This window comes from Pogoniulus pusillus, chromosome 2 (assembly GCF_015220805.1).
Source record: "Pogoniulus pusillus isolate bPogPus1 chromosome 2, bPogPus1.pri, whole genome shotgun sequence".
Taxonomy (NCBI): Eukaryota; Metazoa; Chordata; class Aves; order Piciformes; family Lybiidae; genus Pogoniulus; species Pogoniulus pusillus.
The window spans coordinates 50,265,368-50,288,602 of NC_087265.1; the positions used below are offsets into that span (position 1 = coordinate 50,265,368).

General features: G+C 39.4%; 1 protein-coding gene across 6 annotated transcripts; it reads left to right on the forward strand.

The window, feature by feature from the left end:
• Positions 1-220: 220 nt before the first annotated feature.
• LOC135187184 (cytochrome P450 27C1) lies at positions 221-22,798 on the forward strand. 6 transcript variants are annotated; one of them, XR_010307227.1, is made up of 11 exons: positions 221-584; positions 5,117-5,307; positions 6,822-7,021; positions 9,364-9,573; positions 11,700-11,863; positions 15,589-15,755; positions 16,521-16,599; positions 17,580-17,783; positions 20,596-20,792; positions 21,527-21,570; positions 22,551-22,798. XR_010307227.1 is itself a non-coding variant. In XM_064165720.1 (9 exons), exons 1-9 carry the CDS (start codon positions 246-248, stop codon positions 20,710-20,712), a joined length of 1,671 nt encoding a protein of 556 aa, XP_064021790.1. In that variant the 5' UTR covers positions 221-245; the 3' UTR covers positions 20,713-22,798. The 6 variants fall into 6 exon arrangements, 3 of the variants coding, with proteins under 3 accessions (XP_064021790.1, XP_064021813.1, XP_064021824.1); XR_010307226.1 differs by having other exon boundaries at positions 20,596-21,570; XR_010307225.1 differs by having other exon boundaries at positions 21,527-22,798.
• Positions 22,799-23,235: the final 437 nt, after the last annotated feature.

The window sequence follows — 23,235 nt, forward strand, 5'->3', positions numbered from 1 at the left end:
TGCATTTATCTGATTTGAATTATACAAAATAATAGGTTCGTTCTATTCAAGTCTCATCCCAGACCCACCCCCCTTTCCCAGCCCTAGGGGAGGGAGCGTTAAATAATGGTCTGTGTAAACTGATGCTCATGCAGTAAGAGTTTGGAGAAGTGCTGCTTGTACAAGTTAAAGCAGGCAGTGAAGAAAGAGCAACTAAATAAAAAACAGCTGCAGGAGCAAAGTGGACCTTTTTGAAATTAAAAGCCATGTCTTTCTTCATGAGAGTTTTGACAAAGAAATGCAAGCGAACACTTGAATCTGAGAGAACTTACTTTTACCATGCGATTTTTGTCAACAGGTTTCACCAGCTGCCCAAACTTTCCAGCAGCCAGTCCCTGGAGGTGCAGAATAACTCGCCAGCAGCGGCGAAGAACAAAGGCGAGGAGGTGGTGGCACATCCCGGGCGCCCACGGGAGCTGCTGAAGCCCACCCCGCACCAGCTTGGCAGGGTGAAGAGCCTGCAAGAAATGCCTGGACCCAACACCCTCTACAACCTCTACGAGTTCTTCTGGAAGGACGGCTTCGGCCGCATTCATGAAATCCAGGTACATCTTAGTGGGCTATTTAATGTTGTATTCAGGCCGGAATTACTCATACCTTTCCTTTTCTCCCCTCACGGAACGCTGCTTAATCACCGGGCTACCAGCACCGCAGCCCGTCATCGCCGCCTTCCCGTTGTCGGGAAGGAGCCGGGACTCAGAGGACCCGTGCCCCCCATTCAGTCTCCGGCTCCCGCAGCTCTTGGAGGGTTTTAGCACTTTTATTTCGAGTAGGAGCCTACAAGTAGGCGGCTTGCGAGCCCTCCGGCACCCTGCCTCCGCGGCCCGAATGCGGGGCGGCCGCGCCGGCACTCCCGGTCTTTTGAGCTCTGGTCATCTCTACGCGTTATTTTGAACGTTTAGGTAGGTGCCTTAGATGACTAAGTGAAACAAAACCAAAAACATAACGTTTCCGAGCAGGGCTTTTCCACACACGCGGAGGACTTGTTTTTGGTGGGCGGAGCTGGGACCTTTCCTCGGCGGCTCCGGAGCCGCAGCACCCGCGCTGACGGTTCGGCCGTGCCGGCACCCAGGGCTATGTCCACCCGGGGTCGCCGCAGTCATGCCGCGGATGAGGCTCTACCGCCGGGCCGGTGTGCGGGTCACCCCGCCGCTTTCCTGCCTTCTGTTCAGCTCTGCGTTCCTCCTCTATAGCCAGGGACCATTTTGTGTTTCCTGGCCTCCGCTTACATAAATACACTCAGCATATATAGGTCCCCTGAGGGGGCGGTAGATGCGCCCGGCCCTGCTGCCGTCAGCGCTGGCCGGCCCTCGGCTGCCGCCCCTCTCCCCTCAGCTTGAGGCGGGCGGTTTGAAACTTTCTCGGGGGGAGGGGGAACGGGGACGGAGCTCCACCGCGCCCTCACTTGGAGGCCCCATTGGCGGACAGCGCGGGGGAGGGGAAGCGAGTGGCGGGAAGCGGGGCTGGATGGCGGCGGGAGGTTGATGGCAGGGTGAGAGAAAGGAGAGTGAAGAGCAGCTCTTGTCACCTGGCACATAGCGGCTCTGGAGTGCGTGGTGGGATGGAAGATGATAAGATAGATCGGTGAAGGGCTTAAGCGCCGGCCTTTGTGTTTGGATAACTCCACTTGAGTGGTGGTCCACAGGCCGCGGACAGTCCCCGGCCTCAGACATGCCTGGCAGGGGTAGGTGAAGCACAGCTATCCGTGCTCGGGATGTTGGCATGGGCAGCTGCCTTACCATAAGGCTGTCTTTATACAAGAACTTTTTTGGCTGTTTGGCCAAACATGTGGGTTTCATTCCTAAAAAGTCAGAGTGCATCTCTTGGGGCCCTTTCCCCATGTAGTCCAAGTGATTCTAAAGGGAGCGCTTGTTTTTGCAGGGGTAAAGTAGTGTTTTGCGCCTTTTCATAGCTGTGGATCTACAATGCTTCCCACTGGCAGTACAGACCTTGGGAATACATCGAATGCACCATTCAGTTATTTTACTTTTCTTAGTGACCTTTCTCAGGCTGCTAGGAAGAGGCTGGCAAAGAACCCCAAGAAGTTCACTGCCTGAAAATCACTGAAATGAAAAAGTAATACAGAAAGGGAAGTAAAAACAGAAAAGGGAAACTGAAAAGAACAGGACAGGAACTTAAGCAGTTCGAGTATCAAAATGTGAAAGTTAGGATTTAAAAGTCCTAAAAACACCAGCCAGGCAGGAAATGGGGGGTTGGGAGGGGGATCGCACAAGTTGCTTGGGTTTATCTGGCTTTGTTGTATTCACCATTTAGATTTCTGAAAAGAAATGTTATCCTCCTCAGTCTGTGCTGTTTGGCGGCAGCCAAACTAACTTACTAACGATGAAGTGCTCAGTTTACCTGCTTGCTAACAAAGCTAGAGCTTTTTATTACATAGTATGTCTTTTTCTTCAGCACACTTTGGTGGTGTGCAGAATTTGAGAGACATTCACCATCATCTTGTAGCACTACCAAAAAAAAGCTGTTGAATTCAAGCTCTTCCAGTGTCAAAGCAGTGAAAACTATTAGAAATAGTAAAAGTAATATAAGAACCTAGATAGTGTGTTCTTTTCACTGTCACTAGCTGACACAGACATTTTAAAGTGAATGTTATTCATAGAAAGAAAAGCGAGAGGAAGGGTAAGGAGGAGTTGCAGCATGATACTATTTTTAAATCTGTTTAGAGTCTCAAAAGTCACTTTTCGAGTCACAGATGCTCTGTTTGTATAGATGCTGGATGCAAATAGGCCTTCCCCAGATTAATAACAGTCTGTTAAATTTAACAATACAGTGAACATCAGGAATGAATTAATCTGGAACCCTTTGGTAACCAGCACAGCTACTTTAAACGATGTCCTTTGGCGCGCACAAGTATTTGTGCGCTATATGCAGAGAGGGTGGGGAAGCTTAGGGTTTTTCACAAAGAAGGTTCTGTTTTCAGTAACATGATTCCAGTCAGTCCTGGCCAAAGCAGTGATGCCTACAGCAATTATGACAAAAGCAAAGTGATTCGATGGGGTTAGATCTCTTTGGTCTCATCATTACTATATGCAAGTATAAAGAAAAGAAAGGTGAAGGGGGGAGGGTTTGTATTCCGGCAGTTTGAATTTATGATGTGTGAAAGAATGTCTGATGTGACAGTGGTATGTGAGACGTTAAAGTGTAGTATTTTCAAGGTTTGTAACAGAGGAAAGAAAACCTATATTGTGATAGAAAACATGCAAGACAGATTCTGGGCGTTTCTTTAAACATGAAGTTGATACACTTTCTGTTGAAAGCAAGTGGAGTTCAAATACCTTGTCCTTGTCTGTTTCTGGCTGAAAACTAGTATTTAATGTATTTGTTTGTATGGCTTGACACTTGGTTCATTTTCTCTCGAAGTTTTTCCTCCCATGTAAACCTAAAACATCAGTGTGGAAAAACAAGCTGTCCCATAAATAGCAAAATTTGATGAACCTGTTTTTCTGTGACTGGTGACTTGTACCCCCTCACTCCTCTGCCTTCTCCTTCTCTCCCATCTCATGCTTTGCTTTAAAGACTCGTGTTTTCTTTTCTCTCCAAGTACAATTTCAATATCCTTAGAATATCTCCAAGGCATAAAATACACTAGGTTTTGGGAGTGCTTATTCATACATTGGCATGTCTGTGGTGTATGGTTAGCAGCAGACCAGGCAGAAATCATGTTTGAGTCCCTGCTGTAGAGTGTGTGTCTTATTTCAACACAGATGCTGATTTTTGAAAAGGGTAAGAACATAGTTGTAGGAGACCTTTAACTCTCTCTTAAACTTGATTGAAATTAGCCATTGTGTTCTGAAAGAATTTAAGAGGGGACTGGCAGAGACCACAATTGCACAACTCTTGTTTTATTTGGAAACTAGGCAAAAAGGGTTACAGTTTTTATAAGCTCTTGGTACCATATGCTGAAGAGTGATTCATGTCTTAAACTTATTGTTGGCAATTAAACAATTCAGCTCTGTAACCAAGACTGATTTAAAAAATATTTCTCATGAGTTAATCTAGGGTCAACTCTAGACTTTCCCTGGTGTAGTCAAATCAAACATCTTGGATTTATAATCAACACAAATCTGCAAGCAGATGCCTTTAGAATAGATACAGATAATGTGTCAGAGTTAACTTTTCATCACTTTCTCATTACTCTGACCTGTGAAGTTTACAGTTTTCTTAAATCTAAAGTCCTAATATCTCCTTAAGTTCTTTGCAGTTTTAGGGTTTTTTTGGCCCGGAACATAATGATGCAAATCTACTCCAAATAAATTCATGAGAGCTGGGTGCTTTATTTCATGACCTTGTCAGATTGAAATTTATTCAAAATAAAGAGATTTCATGAGGGAGAGATAGTGCAATCTTACTGAACACCTTTCTTTCTTTCTTTTTTTTTAGTACATAATTTGATGTTTTCCAGTCCTTTTTCTTCGTTGACTGTTACTTGCCTCTAGCTTGAATCATACAACTTGTGGGTCAGCCACTAAATAGACCTCATTGCAGGAATAAGATCTCAGCTTTTCCTTCATTTTGTGGAATTAACATACATGTTTGTAAAGTTCATTGTCCCAAAGTGCATTTTTGCACTAGGCTCCTATGCTATCTTCAGCCTTAGTTAGGTGTTGAGAAACTTCTAAGTATTTTTTTGTGAAAAATAAAATGACCAAGTAACTCTTACAGTAGACAATACATTATTATATCTTTGCATTATACTGTTAATTTCACCCTGTTTACCTCCATGCTTTACATTTTTTCAGGCATTCCTTCCAACATGTTTGATCTGAAGGGATGTTTTTTTTTTAAGTGCCCCAAGTCCTTTTATCTTCTCAGTATTTGGTTTCACTCACACTTTGTGCCTCACAGCTTTGGACCTTTTCAGTCAGAGGCCCTGAGCAGTGTGACCTTTCTGTTTTCCTTGTGAATTTGTCACAGTAGTACTCTGACTGGAAGGCTGGAGATCAAGTTCTAGCTGTGATGGATAGATTCACTGTATGACGAATTGTCGGTTTCCTTTTATGATGTTTTTCCTTAGTAATACTTTACTTTCTGTTTCTCTTTGTTGATGGTACTGTAGCAAAAACACACTCAGGAATATGGAAAGATCTTCAAGTCTCACTTTGGTCCCCAGTTTGTTGTATCCATTGCAGATCGAGATATGGTTGCTCAAGTCCTGCGCGCAGAAGGCAGAGCACCACAAAGAGCTAACATGGAATCCTGGCAGGAATACAGAGACTTACGAGGGAGAGCCACAGGCCTTATTTCTGCGTAAGTGTTGTTACTCCTTCATTGTCGTTTTGGTGATATTTCTGTACAGGTCATCTGGGAGTTCAGGCTTTTCTACGTGGGGAAATCTACACCTGGTTGAGGGAGGAGGGTAGGAATTTATGCTAAATTGTCTGTTTTGCTGCAAATTTTCAAAGAGATGCCAATGATGTGTGGTTTGAATGCGGAGTAAAATACCTTCAATAAAGGTATTCTTGGGTAATGTGTGTTAGCTAGAGCTGTCTGAGCTGACTCACTTACCTGGAAGCAGAAAGGGGCTTACTAACTTTGGTAGAGCACTGCACAAATGTGGATTTATTGTTTCAGATCTAGACTGTTGCATCCAGTTGTCAGGGTGCTGTGTGAACTTGTTGTTTCAGGTTGGCACCAAAGTGCCCTCTCAGTAGATTAATGCAGAGAAGTCACTGTATGGTAAATTCATGCTGCTAAGCATCCCCGTGAAGACAGTTTTGCATGTGGCTGATTCTAGAAGAGTTCTGTCTTTAAAGCTTGCATAAACTGGCAGTTGATGTGGGTGCGGTTAGCTGCCACTGGGAACTACTCACAGTCCCCACTGACATAGGATGTTTATTTGGAGAGAAACAAATTTCCTGAGTCATGGGCAGTCTGTTTTTTTCGTGGTAGAAAAGGCATTATGTCTTGCACTGCAGACTCAAATCTTAAACTGAGATTCAGAGTCAGACTAGCAGTTCCTTGACAGTTTGTAAACTGAAATCTTAAGATCTCAAGAGATAGTCAGGAAGTGTCTGTCAAAGACATTTGACTCTTTTTCTGACCAATAAGTTTCTGTACCTTGCAGCAGCGCTGCTCCAAGTGAAAGAGTTTAGTGGGAAATACTTATTTTAAATAGCAATTTAAAATAAATGCATAAGGGACAACTGCCTGTCCTCCTAAGGAGTTTAAAGACATTCCTGGAAGTACTGTTTCCAAATACTCTGCTCATGTGAAGCATGCGGATGCCACAGTATACATTAGCACAAGGATTTCAATATACATCTCAGCGAAAGGAGAACCTAGCTGTAGAGTGTTTCTCTACAGCTAGGTCTGCTGTCCTGTTGCTTTCTAGATTTAGAGTTGGGGTAACTGAAAGTAGTATGTCAGTAATGGAATTTATGGTACTAGCTCAAGCTGTTGATTTCTCAGATCTGAATGCTATACCTTTCTTTGGTCATTAAGCACGAATTCTAGATAAAGGCTGATTCTGCAGATTATCCATTCAAATATTTATTTAAAGTAGTTTTAGTAAAACTTGATGCTTTCTTGTGTTAGCTACTACTGGAATACTAATAGAGAGACTAATATAGACTGGACACATGTACATTTGTGTTGTAACGCTGAAATTTAAAGAGGATGTTCAATAAATGCAGAATAAAATGTAGGAGCATAATAACAAGTACACATGATCATAATTTGCTTGCCACCACTTGTGAAGATCTCACCAAGCGGATGATTGTTAAGGAAAATTGTGTATGGACATTATCGATAATTCCTTCTAGGGAGGGGGAACAATGGCTGAAAATGAGAAGTGTACTGAGGCAAAAAATTCTGAAGCCTAAAGATGTGGCTGTTTACTCTGATGGAGTCAATGAAGTTGTCACAGACTTAATTAAAAGAATTCACGCCCTCAGAAGTCAGGAGGAGGATGGGGAAACAGTGACAAATGTTAACAACCTTTTCTTCAAGTATTCCATGGAAGGTAAGCACAGGATGTATAACGTCTGCAAAGGAAATGGGCCTAAAGCGTCATGCTTATGGTCAGGCACCTTTGTCAAATGACTGTTGCCCAGTTGTGATTCCTGTGAAAAGGGAAGCTTGATATTCTGCATTCAGGTACCTCCCTGCTCAGTGCAGCAGATAGGTGTAGAATCTGAAGAGGTGAGACCTTGTATTTAGGGACAATTCCTGTGGAAGTGCTGGTATACGGCTGAAATGTTGAGCTGTTTCAGTACTCCAAATTTCTGTGTTAATTTCTCAAGAATAAGGGCATTGAGCTCCTAACAGTGTGACTTCTACAGCATACTGCCCAAATTCCAGATGGGGAATCACTGTGCAATGTGTCTGAATTCTGTTTGTGACTAGAAGTTGCAAAAGATACTGCTGTCCCCAGACTACGCATGCCAAGTGTGGGATTGTTAGGCTTGCTTTAAAAGTCATCTGCCTCTGGCTACCATTAGTGAGGGAATGCTAAATAGAAGTCCAGCCTGAGCTAGGATGGAATTTCCTGTGTTCTTACAGAAATTTTATAATTATTCATATTTCATGCATTCCTTTGCATACGACCTGATGTTGTTGTATGTAGTGACTTTGGAAAATATTGGTACTCTTTGCCGACAGGCAGCTGGATAATTTGAGAATTGCAAGAATTTCCACACTGATCATCTATGAAGATACTGCATCAGACTGCAGATTGTCCGTTTGGTAAATTAACCTGGGTCTGCTCTGCATTCATTGTGTCTAAAAATGGCATTAAACTAAGAGTTACCAATTTTATGGAGCTTTAAAGTCTGAGCTTACAAATTCACTTTAACTGATGTGTTAGTTTAAATTCTTCACATTCTTTTAGCCTTCCATTTATAACTCGTGCCTGGCACACGCTTATTTCCTGTATGAATTGCAGTTTTAATTAATGCAATGTCAACTGCTCAGGGAACCAATGTGCAAAATTTTTTTTAAAGGATCATGTAAAGAGTAAAAGAATCCATAAAAAGTAGCAGTTGCTGAAAGAGGCACAAGAGAAATAAAAAGGCACAGAAAAGTACCTTCCAGGGAAGAAAACTGGGGAAAGAATAACGAGCTGAAAGTAGCCAGACTTTTCTTTTTCCAACAAAACTGAAAAACAAAGCAAATAAGACAGAAAAAGTGTGTGTGTGCATAGATACATCCATATATATATATATTTGAGAATTTATAGAGAGTTTGATGGAGGCCAAGGTCAAGGTTAAATTAACTGTCTAGTGTACCTATGTGGTTTTAATAGGAAAATAAAAATAGAATGAAGAGACTAGAGTGCTAAGGGACCAAGTGCTCTAATTATCTGCTTAACAGTAATTCCAGTATTTCCTGGAAAGATATGGACAAACTATTAACTAATTAATTTAAAAGCATAACTTTTTAAGAAACATTGGATTTGGTGCAGATGACTTTGAGAAATTACCTAATTGCCCCACTGGATTTTAGAAAAGTAATGAAATCAGATTATTTTGATAATAGGAGTGAGTTTTATACTGTACTGTGTGATTTTTTTTTTTGCAGGTTAGGAGGGAAAAATGCTAGAAACTTGTGTTCAGGAAGTAAATAAAATGGTTTGCTGTCAAACTAAGAGAACATTTTGGCTAACTCCAGTGGGGCAGTTTCTGGCTGAGTTCTATGCTTATAAATATTTAGCTGAGAGATTGCAAAGACACTAATGGATAGGTAGGAATTAACTTAAGAAATGGCAAAAACTGGTCCAGAGTTGAGAAATATTCAATACAAATATAAAACCATCTAATGAAATTATAGTAAGTCAGGAACAAGAGAGGTGTCAATATTGTCACATACTGTTTTTCAGGACCACATGGATTATATTCTGTGCATAAAATCACTGCCCAGAGTGTAAGATCTGTATTCATTTATGCATGCTCATTATTCATTTACTACCATCTTACGGTACACAGCCACTGCTAGAAACCCTGCCTTATCACCAGTTCTCAGAAACGCCTTTGGACTTGGATGTCACTGTATGCCTGGAGGCCAGCATGGCAGGCTCAGGATTTGTGGTGCAGTGCAAAACACAGCAGATAGGCTGGAGGGTTTCTGGTGGAATTCCTGGCTTTCTTCTCATGCTGAGCGTTATTGACACAGTAACCTGTCTCACTACAATGTATAGCTGGGATTTTTACCTGTATTTTAAGTTTCTATTTTATCTGCTCCTAACTGAAGTAATGATAACAAAGCATTTTTGGAAGGTAGTTCCATTATGTTAGCATTTCAGTCCCTTAAATTAGTAAGCTGTAAGCATGCCTGTGTATAGCAAATTCTTTGATTTTGTACATGCAGGTGTTGCAACTATTCTATATGAATGCCGTCTGGGCTGCCTGGAAAACAACGTCCCACAGCAGACTGTTGAATATATTGAGGCTCTGGAGTTGATGTTTAGTATGTTTAAGACCACTATGTATGCAGGTGCTATCCCCAGATGGCTTCGTCCACTTATTCCAAAGCCCTGGAGAGAGTTCTGCAGATCCTGGGATGGACTCTTCAAATTTAGTAAGATTTAGTAGTAGAAAAGTTCAACTGTCTTTATGCAGGGTCTGTGTGTGTCTTTGAACAGGACATGCTACATTTCTCTTCCAAAATTACAAGAAGATACTGTGGCAGAAGTAAGTTTCATACTAAATGCAGACTGGCCAAGATAACTATTTAAAAATATACTTTACTGAAAAATAATTTTACCAGTTCATTCTAACCATTCCCCTATTTTTTACTGCTGTTTCACTCTTTGTCTTCATCTGTCTCTGCATCTGGTCCTCACTCCAGATCCAAGTTCTTTGCCAAGGTTTTATCTTAAGCCCCTCAGATTTTCATAGAATCATAGAATCAACCAGGTTGGAAGAGACCTCCAAGATCATCCAGTCTAACCTGTCACCCAGCCCTACCCAGTCAACCAGATCATGGCACTAAGTGCCTCATCCAGGCTTTTCTTGAACATGTCCAGGGACGGTGCCTCCACCACCTCCCTGGGCAGCCCATTCCAATGCCAATCACTCTCTCTGTGAAGAACTTCCTAACATCCAGCCTATACCTACCCCGGCACAACTTGAGACTGTGTCCCCTTGTTCTATTGTTGGTTGCCTGGGAGAAGAGGCCAACCCCCATCTGGCTACAATGTCCCTTCAGGTAGTTGTAGACAGCAATGAGGTCACCCCTGAGCCTCCTCTTCTGCAGGCTGCACACCCCCAGCTCCCTCAGCCTCTCCTCATAGGGTTTGTGTTCCAGGCCCTTCACCAGCTTTGTTGCCCGTGTCTGGACACCTTCCAGCACCTCAACATCTCTCTTGAATTTAATGAGGATAGGGTTTTTTTTGACTTCAGCAAGTCTTCAGTTAGGCACTCTGGCTAGTTTTCAGTTCAGCCGCCACTAAAACTCAGAAAGTTTTACTCTACCGATTAATTAAACTCTTCATGATGTGTATATATAGCCACATGAGCATGCTAGTTAACACAGAAGTACACTGCTTTTGTGAATACAGCATCCCAGGCTACTTCGTAAATCAGCTTTCATAGAAGAAAGAAGGAGTTTTCTCTGCACGGTCTCTCTCTAGATGCCTGTCTGTTTTGGAGAGTAAACCCCCTTTCTCTCTCTAGTGTTAGAAAGCATTTTAAAGTTAACTTTATGAGCACTGTTTGGCTAGGTGCATGGTTTGGCTAGGCAGGTCTATATATGTTTTCTTGAGGGTTAATACTTCAGCTTCTTAACTTTTAATATACCTAATAAATATATTTTGACCTCTACCTATCTAGGCATTAGAGAATCCATTTAATGCTGATGCAGGTGTATTTTCTTTGAAACACGCTTTTTTACACTGCCACGTTTAAATTATTTCTTGTAATAAAGTACTCTTGTTTCTTATTTTGGGTTTAAAAAAATAATCTTTATCCTAACAGCAGCTGACAAACTCTTCTTGAGGAATTAGTTCCATTTGAAGCTTGTGATGCTGTTTCTGTATTTAATCCCTTTTTGAAAAGGAGTTGATGGTGGAAATCACTGTATGTGATGTGTATATTTGTGTAGGTTTCATAAAGGAACATGTTGATTCTAGCTCACTTTTTTATAAGCTCATTCTGCAAGGCATTAATTCTCTGAGGAGCTTTCCTCTTTTAAAAGCCCTTGTTTCATTCAAGATGCTGTTTGTAGTCAGTAGAATATAAAAGGGGTTGTGGCTGAAATTACTTAAAATGACATTTGCTGAAGGTTACAAGTTTTTATTACTTGATGCTCATCATCTTTGTCTTTAGTGTAATTCAGTTCTGTGGCTTCAGCCTTCTGGTTGATGCTACCAGAGCATTAACCTTGTGACAGCCTCAGTGTGTTAAGTTGCAGCACACTCTGCAGAGTTTGCCACTGCTTGCAGAGTCATCAGAAAACAAGTCAGGTGGGCGTAAATATTTGACCTTGAGCTCCCTTTGCTCCCTGCCAAACTACAATGTTGTGTGTCCTTTCATTGTGCTGAGCACTCTCAGCTCAGTCTATCCTTACCATGAGTACCCAATACCACTCTATTTTACTTTTCCCTTATAAAAAAAAAAAAAAAAAAGAAAAAAAAATATTATTACTGTTATGTTGACAGAAGAAAACTAAAAATGAAGGCTGAACTGTTTTCCTGAATTCCAAAGGTCAAATCCATGTTGACAACAAATTGAAGACTATTCAGTTGCAGCTGGATCAAGGAGAAGAAGTGAATGGTGGGCTACTTACACACCTCCTAGTGAGTAAGGAGCTTACTTTGGAAGAAATCTATGCCAATATGACTGAAATGCTTCTGGCAGGAGTGGACACAGTAAGCTTGATATCACTTTTCTTGTGCATTGTTGGTTTTGTAACCAGTACCATTCACAGCTATCTTTAAGGGGTTATGTTGTGGGTAAGGCATAAGCTGGCTCTGCCCATGCCTATGCTGGCAACTGCAAGCCACTCTGAGGCATGGAGCTGTGGTAATAGAGCTTAGTATTAGGAGAGACTATATATTAATAGATACATTACATATTAATGAGGTATGCACAGTGCGTTAACACCTAGTAAAGTGTTTCAAATGGCCATCTTTCCTTATCTTCTCATTTGTCATCTAGAGCATTTGAAGAAACATTAAGGTCATGTATATACTTTCCCCTCCTCTCATGACTATCAGTGTAGCTTAGTACTGACTGCAGCAGGACAATCAGAAGCAAATATTTAAATGAGTTATTGTGTTGTGCATTCAGTGTATATGGAGTTATTTAGAATTACAGTAACAGTGTTCATTGATAATGACTGACCTGAGGATTTTTTAATTGAATGTGATAAAGAAGGTGCTATCTAAGACTTGATTTAAGAGACCTAAAGTAGAAACAAACAACAAAAGTGACCTTAAAAAAAAAAAACCTCCTTGGATAACTGCATTGTTTTTGTATTTAAGGAAACTTTTAAGGGTTTAAGAGAACAAACAAATGAAAATCACAACAGTAATACCTTTGAATTACAAATTAAGGACCTGTGGTGGAAAATTAGAATCGGTTATGAATTATGAATATTAATTTAGGTGTGAATATTATTTTAATCATTAATATAAAAAATCGGGGATATTCCTTGAGATTTTTTTGAGGTTTTGGTCGACAGGAAGTAGTTGCATAGAGCATATTTATAAACACAGAATGAAACAGTTCAAACAATCAGAACTTGGGAAAATAGAAACACGAAACCAGGAAAAATGCTAACTATGCTTATGGAGCCTCAGCATTAACTCCAGTGGATGTACTCACAACGCGTTGGTCCCTGAATCAGTTAACTGTACAAAAATGCTTCCAAAACTCACAGTAATGATCCCGGAGTAAAATAGGAAATATTCCAGGCAGAAGGGAGGAGAGGAGAACAGAGTTGCTGCTGCTGAGCTAGTGCAAGCTGCAAAGAGGTGGCGGCCGTGATTCCCAGTTAACGAGTTGCGGAGGAGGTGCTGCTGCCAGCGGAGAGTCAGTGCAGAAAGACAGTGTCTAAATCACCCCCCATTAAATACATCATTTTGAAAATGAAACTGGCCAGTGAATTCGACGTTTCATGCCTGGCGTGACCACACAGGCACGCTGAGGAGCAGCACAAGACACCTGACACATGGTGCTAAGTCCCTAGCTCTCAAGGCTTTTCTGGGGCCAAACCCTTCATTGTTCGTTCTACCCAACTTCCCAGACCCGCAGCAGGAGGAGAGCAAGGGTTAAACTGGCCTGGCAAGATTTATGCCCTGCCAGGACAGAACCAAATGTAAAGCTTGTTTATGTGCTGAAAACTATTCCTTTGCTGAAATATCCCAAGGGTTTATGAGTTTGGAGAGCTTTTTGCTGCGCAGTTCCTAAGTAAAGCACAGTCATGCATCCCATTTATTTTCTAATCTTTCAGTCCAATAATTTTCCATTTTTTACTGTGTGTCAGATTTCATTAAACTAGAAGACAATGCTCAAGTTCATGCCAACGAGAGTTTCTCTTTCCATTTGACTCAGCTTTCTCAGTTGGCAGCAATCTCTTTGTGAGAAGAGGGTACTTCTGATTTCCAAGTACAAGATAGAAATTAAGGGATCTTTTTCTCCCTCATACTGCTACTTCTTCAGATCTCATTTTGTCATAGAAACTAAAAGAGGCTTGGAGGATTGTAAAACCTTTCAACAAAATTGTAAAACAGGTTGTTTTTTTCTTTTGCTACAAAGCATTTTGCTTGTCCCTGGAGCAGTGCTACTTTTTAAGAGGTTGTGAAGGAGCTGGGAACCTGGGAAGTCTGTATGTATCAGAGAAGTACTGTGTACATCGGGCACCATTGCCAGCCCCTCTAAGCTCTAAGAGGGGCAGAACAGGCTTGCATTTTAGCAAGGGACAACCACTCAGTATTATAAAGAAAAAACCCAAACGGTTCTGAGAATGGGAATTCTAACATTTTACCCCAGTTTGAAGGCAGGATGTAAAAGGTCAGTGTCATGATGAATTTATATTCTAAATTGATCTGAAACGTAAGCTCCAAATAAGACTTTTTCAGAAACTTTTTTTTATCCATACACTTTTTGTAACTTTAAGCTTTGTTATGCTAATGATAGGTTGGACTGGATGACCTTGGAGGTCTCTTCAAACCTGGTTGATTCCATGATTCTGTGAATGAGTGAGAAACTGAAAATAGAGCTGCTTCCTGCATAGAAAGTGAAACTTCTTGTCTGCATTTGTTATACAAGCAGGAAAAAAATACATTTAATTCAAGAAAATTAGAGTAGAAGTTACTTTTTTTTCTCTCTTAAACTCTGTAAGATACTGAGAAGAACACAAATAAGGAATAGAATGATTCATTGTTGCTTTCTTTGCCATGCTTACTGAGGAGTACTGAAAATACTGTTTTCATGGGAGATCGTGGAATCATAGAATCAACCGGGTCGGAAGTGTCCTCCAAGAGCATCCAGCCCAACCTATCACCAAGCCCTATCCAATCAACTAGACCACAGCACTAAGCGCCTCATCCAGTCTATCTGTCTTAGTAATGGTTGTGAGAGAAATGGACTCAAGCAAGGGCATGTGCTTGACCTTAATGTTTTGGGTGTAGCTGATAGTGGTCTGTCTAGTGTTTGAACAGATTAGCTCCTGAAATCCAGGTAGTTTACACACAAGGGACTCGCAGTTAAGTGAATGGTAAGTATTTGTGCACAAATGAAGACTTGAAACACCCTACTTACTACAGACAAATCAAGCTCATGCTCTCAGTGTGTGTCCTAAACCACAAATGTGTGTTGAAGTGCAATTTTGCAGCTGAGGTGAAAGAGGATTGCATGATGGGTTCCTTAAATCACAATCTCCTGCTTTCTGTTCTGTATCTTCCTTTGTACAAAATATTTTACAGCTGTTTCCTGGAGTCTTGGTAATTATTAATTGAGGGAAGGTATATTGTAACATTTACTTCACATTTATAAGCTGCTCTTTGAGCTTCATTCAGAAAGCTTTCAGCAGGATGCTGACTTTCACTCATGAGGCAGAAAGTGCCAGTTGTGGTTAGCATTGCTTACCAAAGGGTGAAGTATCTTAGCAATGATAGCATCAGTTCTTTTGTCTGGATGCTGTGGTAAGGCCACCATATGCTTGAAAGGGATTGGTAATGTTCTGAGTAGTGTTCCCTTATCTCGGTTCCTTTGAAGTGTTTTTGTTTGGAGGAAAGGTGAAACACAAACTGAAAAGTAACAGTTACTCCATTGCCATTTATGTTTCAGTATTATTTCATTTAATTTTGTTTGCATTTGGTTTTCCTGTTATTTTTTATATTTCACCATGAAAATATGAGCATTAATTGTTTTGATATGTGGGGGATTTTTAGATGGAAAAGGGATGAAGGAGGGGATGGTGAAATTTAACAAAATAGCATTGAATCCAGATGTGACTCATTGCCAGTCTGTTTTATAACTTTCAACGTACAAAACACATAGTTAAAAACAGGTTGTTTTTCTTGGCTTGAAATGATTTTTAATCTAATCTTGTTGGATTTGATGATGATGGTTGTGGTTTCTTTCCCAGACTTCTTTTACTTTGTCCTGGGCAACATACTTGTTGGCAAAGCACCCCGAGGTTCAACAACGTGTTTATGAGGAAATAGTCAGTAAGCTAGGGAAAGAACAAGTTCCTGTCGCTTGTGATGTTCCAAAGTTGCCTTTGATTAGAGCTGTGCTGAAGGAAACCTTGAGGTAAGTAGCAGGCAACTGCAATCATTAAATACAAAATGTAATTCCTTGTAGCTGTAATGGATTTTGAGTCCATGCTGATGTTTGTATTTATTTGCTGTTACCGCTTTTTGCTGCTCTGCTTTTATTTCTTGCACTAGTATTGTGTCCAAGGATGCCTAGGGAATGATTAAGCTTTTAAAGTATGATAGAATAAGTATCACATATATAAGACATTTATTTTAAGGTAGGTAAATCGAAAGCTTTATTTCTGCCTTTTAAGTATTAGTCTGCATTGTGGACTGTTGACAACCTCCTCCCCCACACTGGTACTTTGCAGTGCCTCTGCAATAATTTTAAGCTTCTTGACTTAAACTGAAGCCATGTGACATGCTGTTCTTATATGTTTATACCAAACATTCATGGTGAATGGGGTAAGAGGATTTTAGAGAAGGCATCAGCAAAGCTTTTTCAGCTTTGAGTAGTGCTAAAATGTCTTCAGCCTGACCAAGTGTTCGCATGTTTGTACGTGTGTAAAGCAAATAAATACACAGACTGAGTAGCTCAACCTCCATTTACCGGTAAATGACTTTACTCAGGTATTAATCGTACTCTCACAGCTGTTCAAGGTCCTTGCATCTCTAGGGCATTCTGTACTTTTGAAAGCCCTTTTTGCTGTGGCTGAATATTGTATCTATATTGCATATTTGCCTATGCAGATTGGAGTCTAAGTTGTTTTAGTTTGTGTTAGTTATTACTGTTGAACTTCTCATAAATATTTGTCTCTAGGTTATATCCAGTATTGCCAGGGAATGGAAGAGTGACCCAAAAGGACTTGGTTGTTGGAGGTTACTTGATACCTAAAGGGGTAGGTTGTGTTGCAGTCCTTTACAAAGAACATATTTTAGTTTTTGTATGTGAAATGTGATTTATTACAACAGATATAATCTTCATTAATCTGAAAAGATGTCACCAAGCTAGACCACTAAGAGTAAAGTATTTCAATAGCATTTGCTTATATGGCCAAAATGGATTTCATAATTGAACTGTTGCTCTTGATTTTTTTTTTTTTAGATCTGAGTCCTCACTTCTAATTAAATTTATGATCATGACTTGTTCTTAAAAATCCTCAGGGTGGAGTCTCTTAACAGAGTCTTGCAGTTTTCTTCTACTTTGCCTATTAATTCCCCTTACTGAAAGAATTTAATTTCCTTTTTAAAATCATTAATCTTTCCCTCACGCAATTCGACAATTAGACAGAGATCATGGCAGAGCTCTATGGCTCTCTTTTAAGTGACAGCATTTGTGTATTAGAACAGCACAGCCTTAAAACAGTCAGAATTCTTAACATATGTGTTTTAATACTTTTCCACACATATTCCCTCTTCCCCCCCACCTTCGATTTTTGCTGGTCTTTCTCCTGAAGTGTTCTCGGTTTCTTTCCTTCCCATTCTACATTTATTCCTTTTCCATCGTCTTACATTGCTCTTCTCCCATTCTCTCCTCTTTGGGACAGTCCTCAATACTGATGACTTTCATTCTGATCTGCTTTCTCCACTGCATGTTCTCTAATATATCCATTGACATTTAAAGTAGTTATAAGATTATTTCATCTGACTAGTCGAGATAGTGATACTGCTTGACTTAAAGGTTACTTAAATGTGGTGCTTGGGCATACCACTTAGGGATTACTTTGTAAACTAGGGTTATTGGTTGGGTTTGATAATCCCAAGAGTCTTCTCCAACCTGAATGTTTATGTGATTCTGTGAATTTTTGCCACCTCATAATTGCAGAAATTATTATGTATACTTGAGCCAAATAAATACAAGTGTGATTGATTTCCTCAGACGCAGCTGGCACTCTGTCATTATACTACTTCCTACAGCGAAGAGAATTTCTCCATGGCAAATGAATTCCGACCTGAGCGCTGGCTGAGGAAAGATAATTTGGACAGAGTAGACAATTTTGGTTCCATCCCCTTCGGTTATGGCATTCGAAGTTGTATAGGAAAAAGAGTTGCAGAGTTGGAAATTCATCTTGCACTGATTCAGGTTAGAACTATGTAACAGCATTACAAGAGGAAAAATATATTGGTATGATTCTTTTCTATGTATATAATTTCTGGATATCTTACAGTGCTCGAACTCTGGCATACTTATCCTGAAAAAGCTTAAGAAATTGAACACAATCATGCTTGCAGTGTAGCACACTAGTTAAAACCACATTGCAGGGAAAAGTCTTTACAGTACAAATGAGGTAAAGGTAAGACTAGGGAAATACATGGACTTTAGTACAAAAGGGTTTTGTAAGCAAATTGTACTGACCACAGTGTTACAGCAAATAGCAGACTTTTTTCTATGTTCTGTGGTGTTCTGTCCCTTCTTGCTCTTCTAATGTTATTATCATTTTAGATATACATAATTTACAGGCACATAAGTTGTTAGTACATATTGATAAATTGTTTTCCATTGCTTCCTATCATAAAGGAAGCTTTCCCAACAGCTGATATTTACATCCTTTTAACTAAAAGACACCCTTTATCTAAAATACTGAGATCAGATTGCGCATTCAAAACTCACAGATTTGGAAACTATTTGTAGCTATTTATCTATAAAAATATGTAGACTTTGTATGTGTTTTCAAAACAAAGCTTGGTTGATTTTTCCTAAGTAAACACTTCGAGCAATCTCTGGACAATTAGCATCAGTCTTTTGGAGCTCAGAGTGAAATAGGTGTCAGAGGGATGCCTAAGACAAACACACATATCTTTCTGAAAAGGAGGATCAAGGAAATAATAATGACCCTGCTTTTGTTTTCTGGAAAGAAGCTAGAATAAAACAGCAGACATCCTTTTTAAAAGCATCAAGATGATATTTAAGTGATTTAAAAATAAAAAAACATGAAGCAGAGAGCTGATCAAAGAGAAACTGTTTCAGAGCAGTCTCATTACTTTGTTAGACTTGATCACTTACCTAATGTAGTGGATTTAAAATAAACCACGTATTCTGACTTTTCACATCCCCTGTACATTGTTCTCACAATTACTAAGATGTGTTCCAGACATAAGTACCTATAAAACACATGCATAACTGGTTGAAAAAATCAAATAGCTGGAGGCAGTAGCTCTCAACTAGTTGCTGTGAAACTGGGAGAGCACTCAATTAAGACTCTGTAAGAATTTCTGCATTTGGTTTAGTTTGGTATTTTCAGTATCAGTATAACTGGTGCATAAGAGACTAGCTTCAGGATTTGCAGGCTGACAGGAACTGAGTTTAAAAACAGAGGACGTGAATACAGATGTATGAAAGATGGGGTAATGTTCCAGAATCAACACAAAATTGTTCTCTGAGGACAATTGCAAGATACTTCTCTTGAGAAGAAGTCAAATACATGGACACAAATTGCTGATCACCTGGCTGGGCATTAAGTGTCATAGAACAGACTGGAGTGATATAGTCAAAAACTGGCCAACAACAATTGATGACACAGTGGTGCTGTTCTTGAGTTTATTAACAGTGTTAAGCATGTCGCATGTCAGAAAGAAAGGCTACATCTCTCAGTTTTGTAAAACACTGATGAATCCTCAATTGGACAGCGATAACCAGCCCAGTGTGCTGCATTTTAAGGACATTGTAGTCTGGAGGAAATTCTAAAGACAGAGAGAAAAATGAGAGCTTTGAAAAAGAGAAGAATGAGACAAAAAGCTGACCAAACATCTAACACATAGCTACACCTACAACCAAACATCTACAGGTAGCTATGTATAGGAAAATAATTCTTACTAGGAGAAGGATAAGAGAAGATTGATTATAGGAAAAAGTGTTTTATATTTAATGTTAGGAAAAGTTGAAGATATTGTGGTATTTACTTCTTGAACTTCAAAAATAGATAGCTGAGGTATTCTATTGTCAGCTTCAAAAACGGATAAGATAAATTTCTAGAAGTTTGGTTTAGCTCATGATTTCTGTAGTCTATGTACCAGGCTACCAAGAAGATGGAGATGCACTTTCTACAATGAGTCACATGGAAAAGACAAGGGGTACGAATTACTCTTGGGGAGATTCTGATGGGACTCCAGAAGAAAATGCTCCACCTTGAAAACAGTTAGACAGTGGAATAATTTCTTGCAGGAAGTAAGGGATTCTACTACATTGGATAGTTTTACCACTCAGATTTACAGAGTGCTGGGCCATCTCATTTTAACTGTACTATTACCTAGAAAGGCTGAACCAGATAGTCCTTGAGGTCATTTTCAACCTGGCATTCTTTGATTTTGTGATTCGATGTTCGCAACTGGTTCAGTTTTATTAAGTATATGGAGATAGAGGTTTAATGCATAGAAAACTTGCATGATTGAATTCCAGGGATTCCCTGTAGGAGTTCTAGTATTTGATTCCTTGTGATTGCTTTACTTGGTGTACTGGACAGTTGCTGTATCATGTTTGTTTTGTTTCTCTCTGTATAGGAAGAGGAATGTGTGTGATGGGATTGGCACTCTTACTGTTTCTTTTTATAGTTGTACCTATTGATTTATATTAAAAGAACTGAAATAAAAACCACATAGAGAGGAAGGCCAAAAGATCCGAGAGAGAAGTTAACTTCTTTGGTAGCTCAGACTGTTTAATTCAGTTATGCTGAAACAAACTCCAGAGAAGACTGTCTCTAAGCCTCCCTAAGTCAGAAGAAGAAGGTTTTGAACATTAATCTTTGTAACATCTATTTTTTCTTTCCTGGCACTTAGACTCTACAGAATTAGTAACATAAATGTTGTTTGTGACAGTCTTTTATGTTCTCTTTTCCAAAATTTATTCCTGGTCTGTAGTGTTGCAGCTTCTCTAATACCTGTCCTGTTTATTTTCACAGTTGCTTCAGAATTTTGAGATCAAAATCTCTCCCCAAACCAAACAAGTTCGTGCCAAAACCCATGGACTTTTGAGTCCTGGAGGATCCATTAATGTGAGATTTTCTGACAGAAAGTGAGACTCAGAAGTTTTGGAAATACTTGCATGATTTTCGTGGGAATAGAGCTGCATCTTTCAGTCGTGCTTGCTCCCTGCTTTGTAGGTATTTGGCAAAATGATCAAGTATTATGTTCTGCCTTTGTTCTAGCAGTACGTAAGAAATTACCTCTCGCATAAGAAACAGTTACACAAACAAAAACACATATTGAAAAAGAATTTCTTCTTGCACTCGGAATCTCCTTTTTCCTATAAAGATTTCTAGCAATAACAACAAGTTCAGTTCAGCTGTGTGAGTTTCCACTGCTTTGTCATAGAAGTCAGCTACTTAGTGAGTCTATTTAAGAGCAAGAGGATTACTATATATGTGAAAAGTAGATGAGCTTGTGTTTTCCTGTTTCTTATCCTCTAGTGTTCTGTATAAGTTTCCACTTAACACTGAAATTATAAGATAATTTTCCTTCCCTGTAAAAAAAACTCTGTGTATTAAATTAATACAGTAATAACAAAAGACAAAAAAATACAACTATGACACTTTGTTTAGACTCAAAATACAGAGCCATTAAAAATATATTCCTCATAATCCACGTAAAAACATAATCCTCATAAAATGTTTCTACATATTAAAAAACAAACTAAAGGTATTAAAAATAAAAGTTGAAATGTCACATTACAGCTACACTTCTCATCAGCAAAGCAGAAGCTGAGTGGAGTAGCACAAGCCACTTTCACTGTTCTAGGTAATGTTATGCCAAACCCAGATGTAAATAACAAAAATTAAGTAGCTGTTACATTGCTATAATGTAATCAAATCCTGCTATTAACTGTCTTCACAGTCCTTCAGCTGGAAAGTTCCCACTGTAACATGCTGAACCCATAGGTAGGTGTACAGTTGCCTTCTGCAAGACAGAAATGTGACTACTGAAGTATTTGGAGATACTTACTGTCTAGTGTCTAATGCAAAGAGTGGGCACTTGAAATGGTTTTAGTTTTAATTATTGTTGTATGTTTCCTGTGGCAACTAACAGAAAAGTCTCTCTTGTATGATACTTTAGATAATTTTACTATCACTGCACTAACTTTATGTTCTCAGTTTTGAGAGAAACCTTGGGTCCATGTTATGCCCTGAACAACACTCAAACCTGCATATTCTAATATGGAACGAACTATGTAATTATGTATCGTTAACTGTTTACATGTCAGGCTCTGGCTGGATTTTTGTGAGGTAGTTTACATACTACTAATAATAAACTTTTCAGCCATGTGCAGAGTTAGAAAAAAGTTGTGCAACTCAGTTTGTAAAGTGATGACATTTTTCTTTGCTCATCTAGGTATGAGCAGTCAAAGACTCATTACCAGTGAAGTAATACACCAGAGTTTTACTGGTGTGCAGGAAACTCCATCAAGCTGCTACAGTGATATAGTATTTTGGTTACTTTCTGTAGTGGCTTTTCAAGGTTTTGATGAAATAAACCCAAAGAATCTCCTTTTATGGAACTTGTATATAAAATAATAACACTAAAAATATTGATCTGATCTGTGAGCAGGTGGCATGCTTACATGATGACTTCAAAATGTTAATCCTGTATTGAGCATATATATATGTATTACAAGGAGAACAGGCAGTCTCTGGAGATTTTTTACTTGTTTGCCTTCTGATGCTGTTTTCCAGAACTTCACATTATTTCCTTTTTTTTTTTTCTCTCCCATTGTTATTTCCAATTGTCCACATCATAAATAGAATGAAAAGAGCTGTGTTTGTCAAAGCCAGCTAACTTCCCATGGGAGGTGTTATGTAAATGTCTGCTTAAAAGTCTGAGGATTGAGCATTTGACTCCATAACCCTGCCTGTTTTTGCAGACCTGGAGATGAAAGAGCCCAAGCCTTGAATCCAAATTTGGATTCTGTGTGGTGCCCTCCCTTTGCATTGTCAGAGCACCCTGAGGAACACCAGCCATCACTATCTTGTAGTACATTTGCTGCTTGGTATCAGTCCCTAAGTGACTGTAGAAGAGAGGAGGGGCATTCTTAAATGATCTTTAAAGCATTTGAATATTTTAATGAAAACAGAAAGCCTGTGATTTGTTTTAATAGAGCATCTATCAATGTGAGGAGTCTTTTATACTTAATAAAATATTTATACATAATTTACAAGTCCTGGTTCATATTTTAAGTGCTGTTTATATAATTGAGTTTTCTTTAGCATCTTAAAGCTTTTAAAATGGATATAATTGGAAGATTTACTGCTACATGGGAAATTATTAGTTCAGATATAAAAGATAAGCATTCATGCAAGAATCTAAGATGTGTAATGACCTGGCTGAAGGACAGATCACAGGCTGAAGATTAAATGCGCAGAGGAAGAGCTAGGTAATTGCAGGTTACTAGAGATGGCAAAGGTGTTGGGTTAATGAAAAATACAGCCTGTAATGTATGAGATGAAGTATCTCTGACAGAGGCTGGGGAGAACAGGTGAGACTGCATCTGAAGTGTACAGTTGGTTACGTGTTCAAGAAAGGAGGAGTTTGATAGGAATGATGAGTTT

Coding starts and splice junctions, on each gene's coding strand:
- LOC135187184 (XM_064165720.1), top strand. CDS start 246: ATGTCTTTCTTCATGAGAGTTTTGACAAAGAAATGCAAGCGAACACTT. Junction 9,574..11,699: donor GGATGGACTCTTCAAATTTA/GTAAGATTTAGT, acceptor TGAATTCCAAAG/GTCAAATCCATGTTGACAAC. Junction 11,864..15,588: donor TTCTGGCAGGAGTGGACACA/GTAAGCTTGATA, acceptor TTTCTTTCCCAG/ACTTCTTTTACTTTGTCCTG.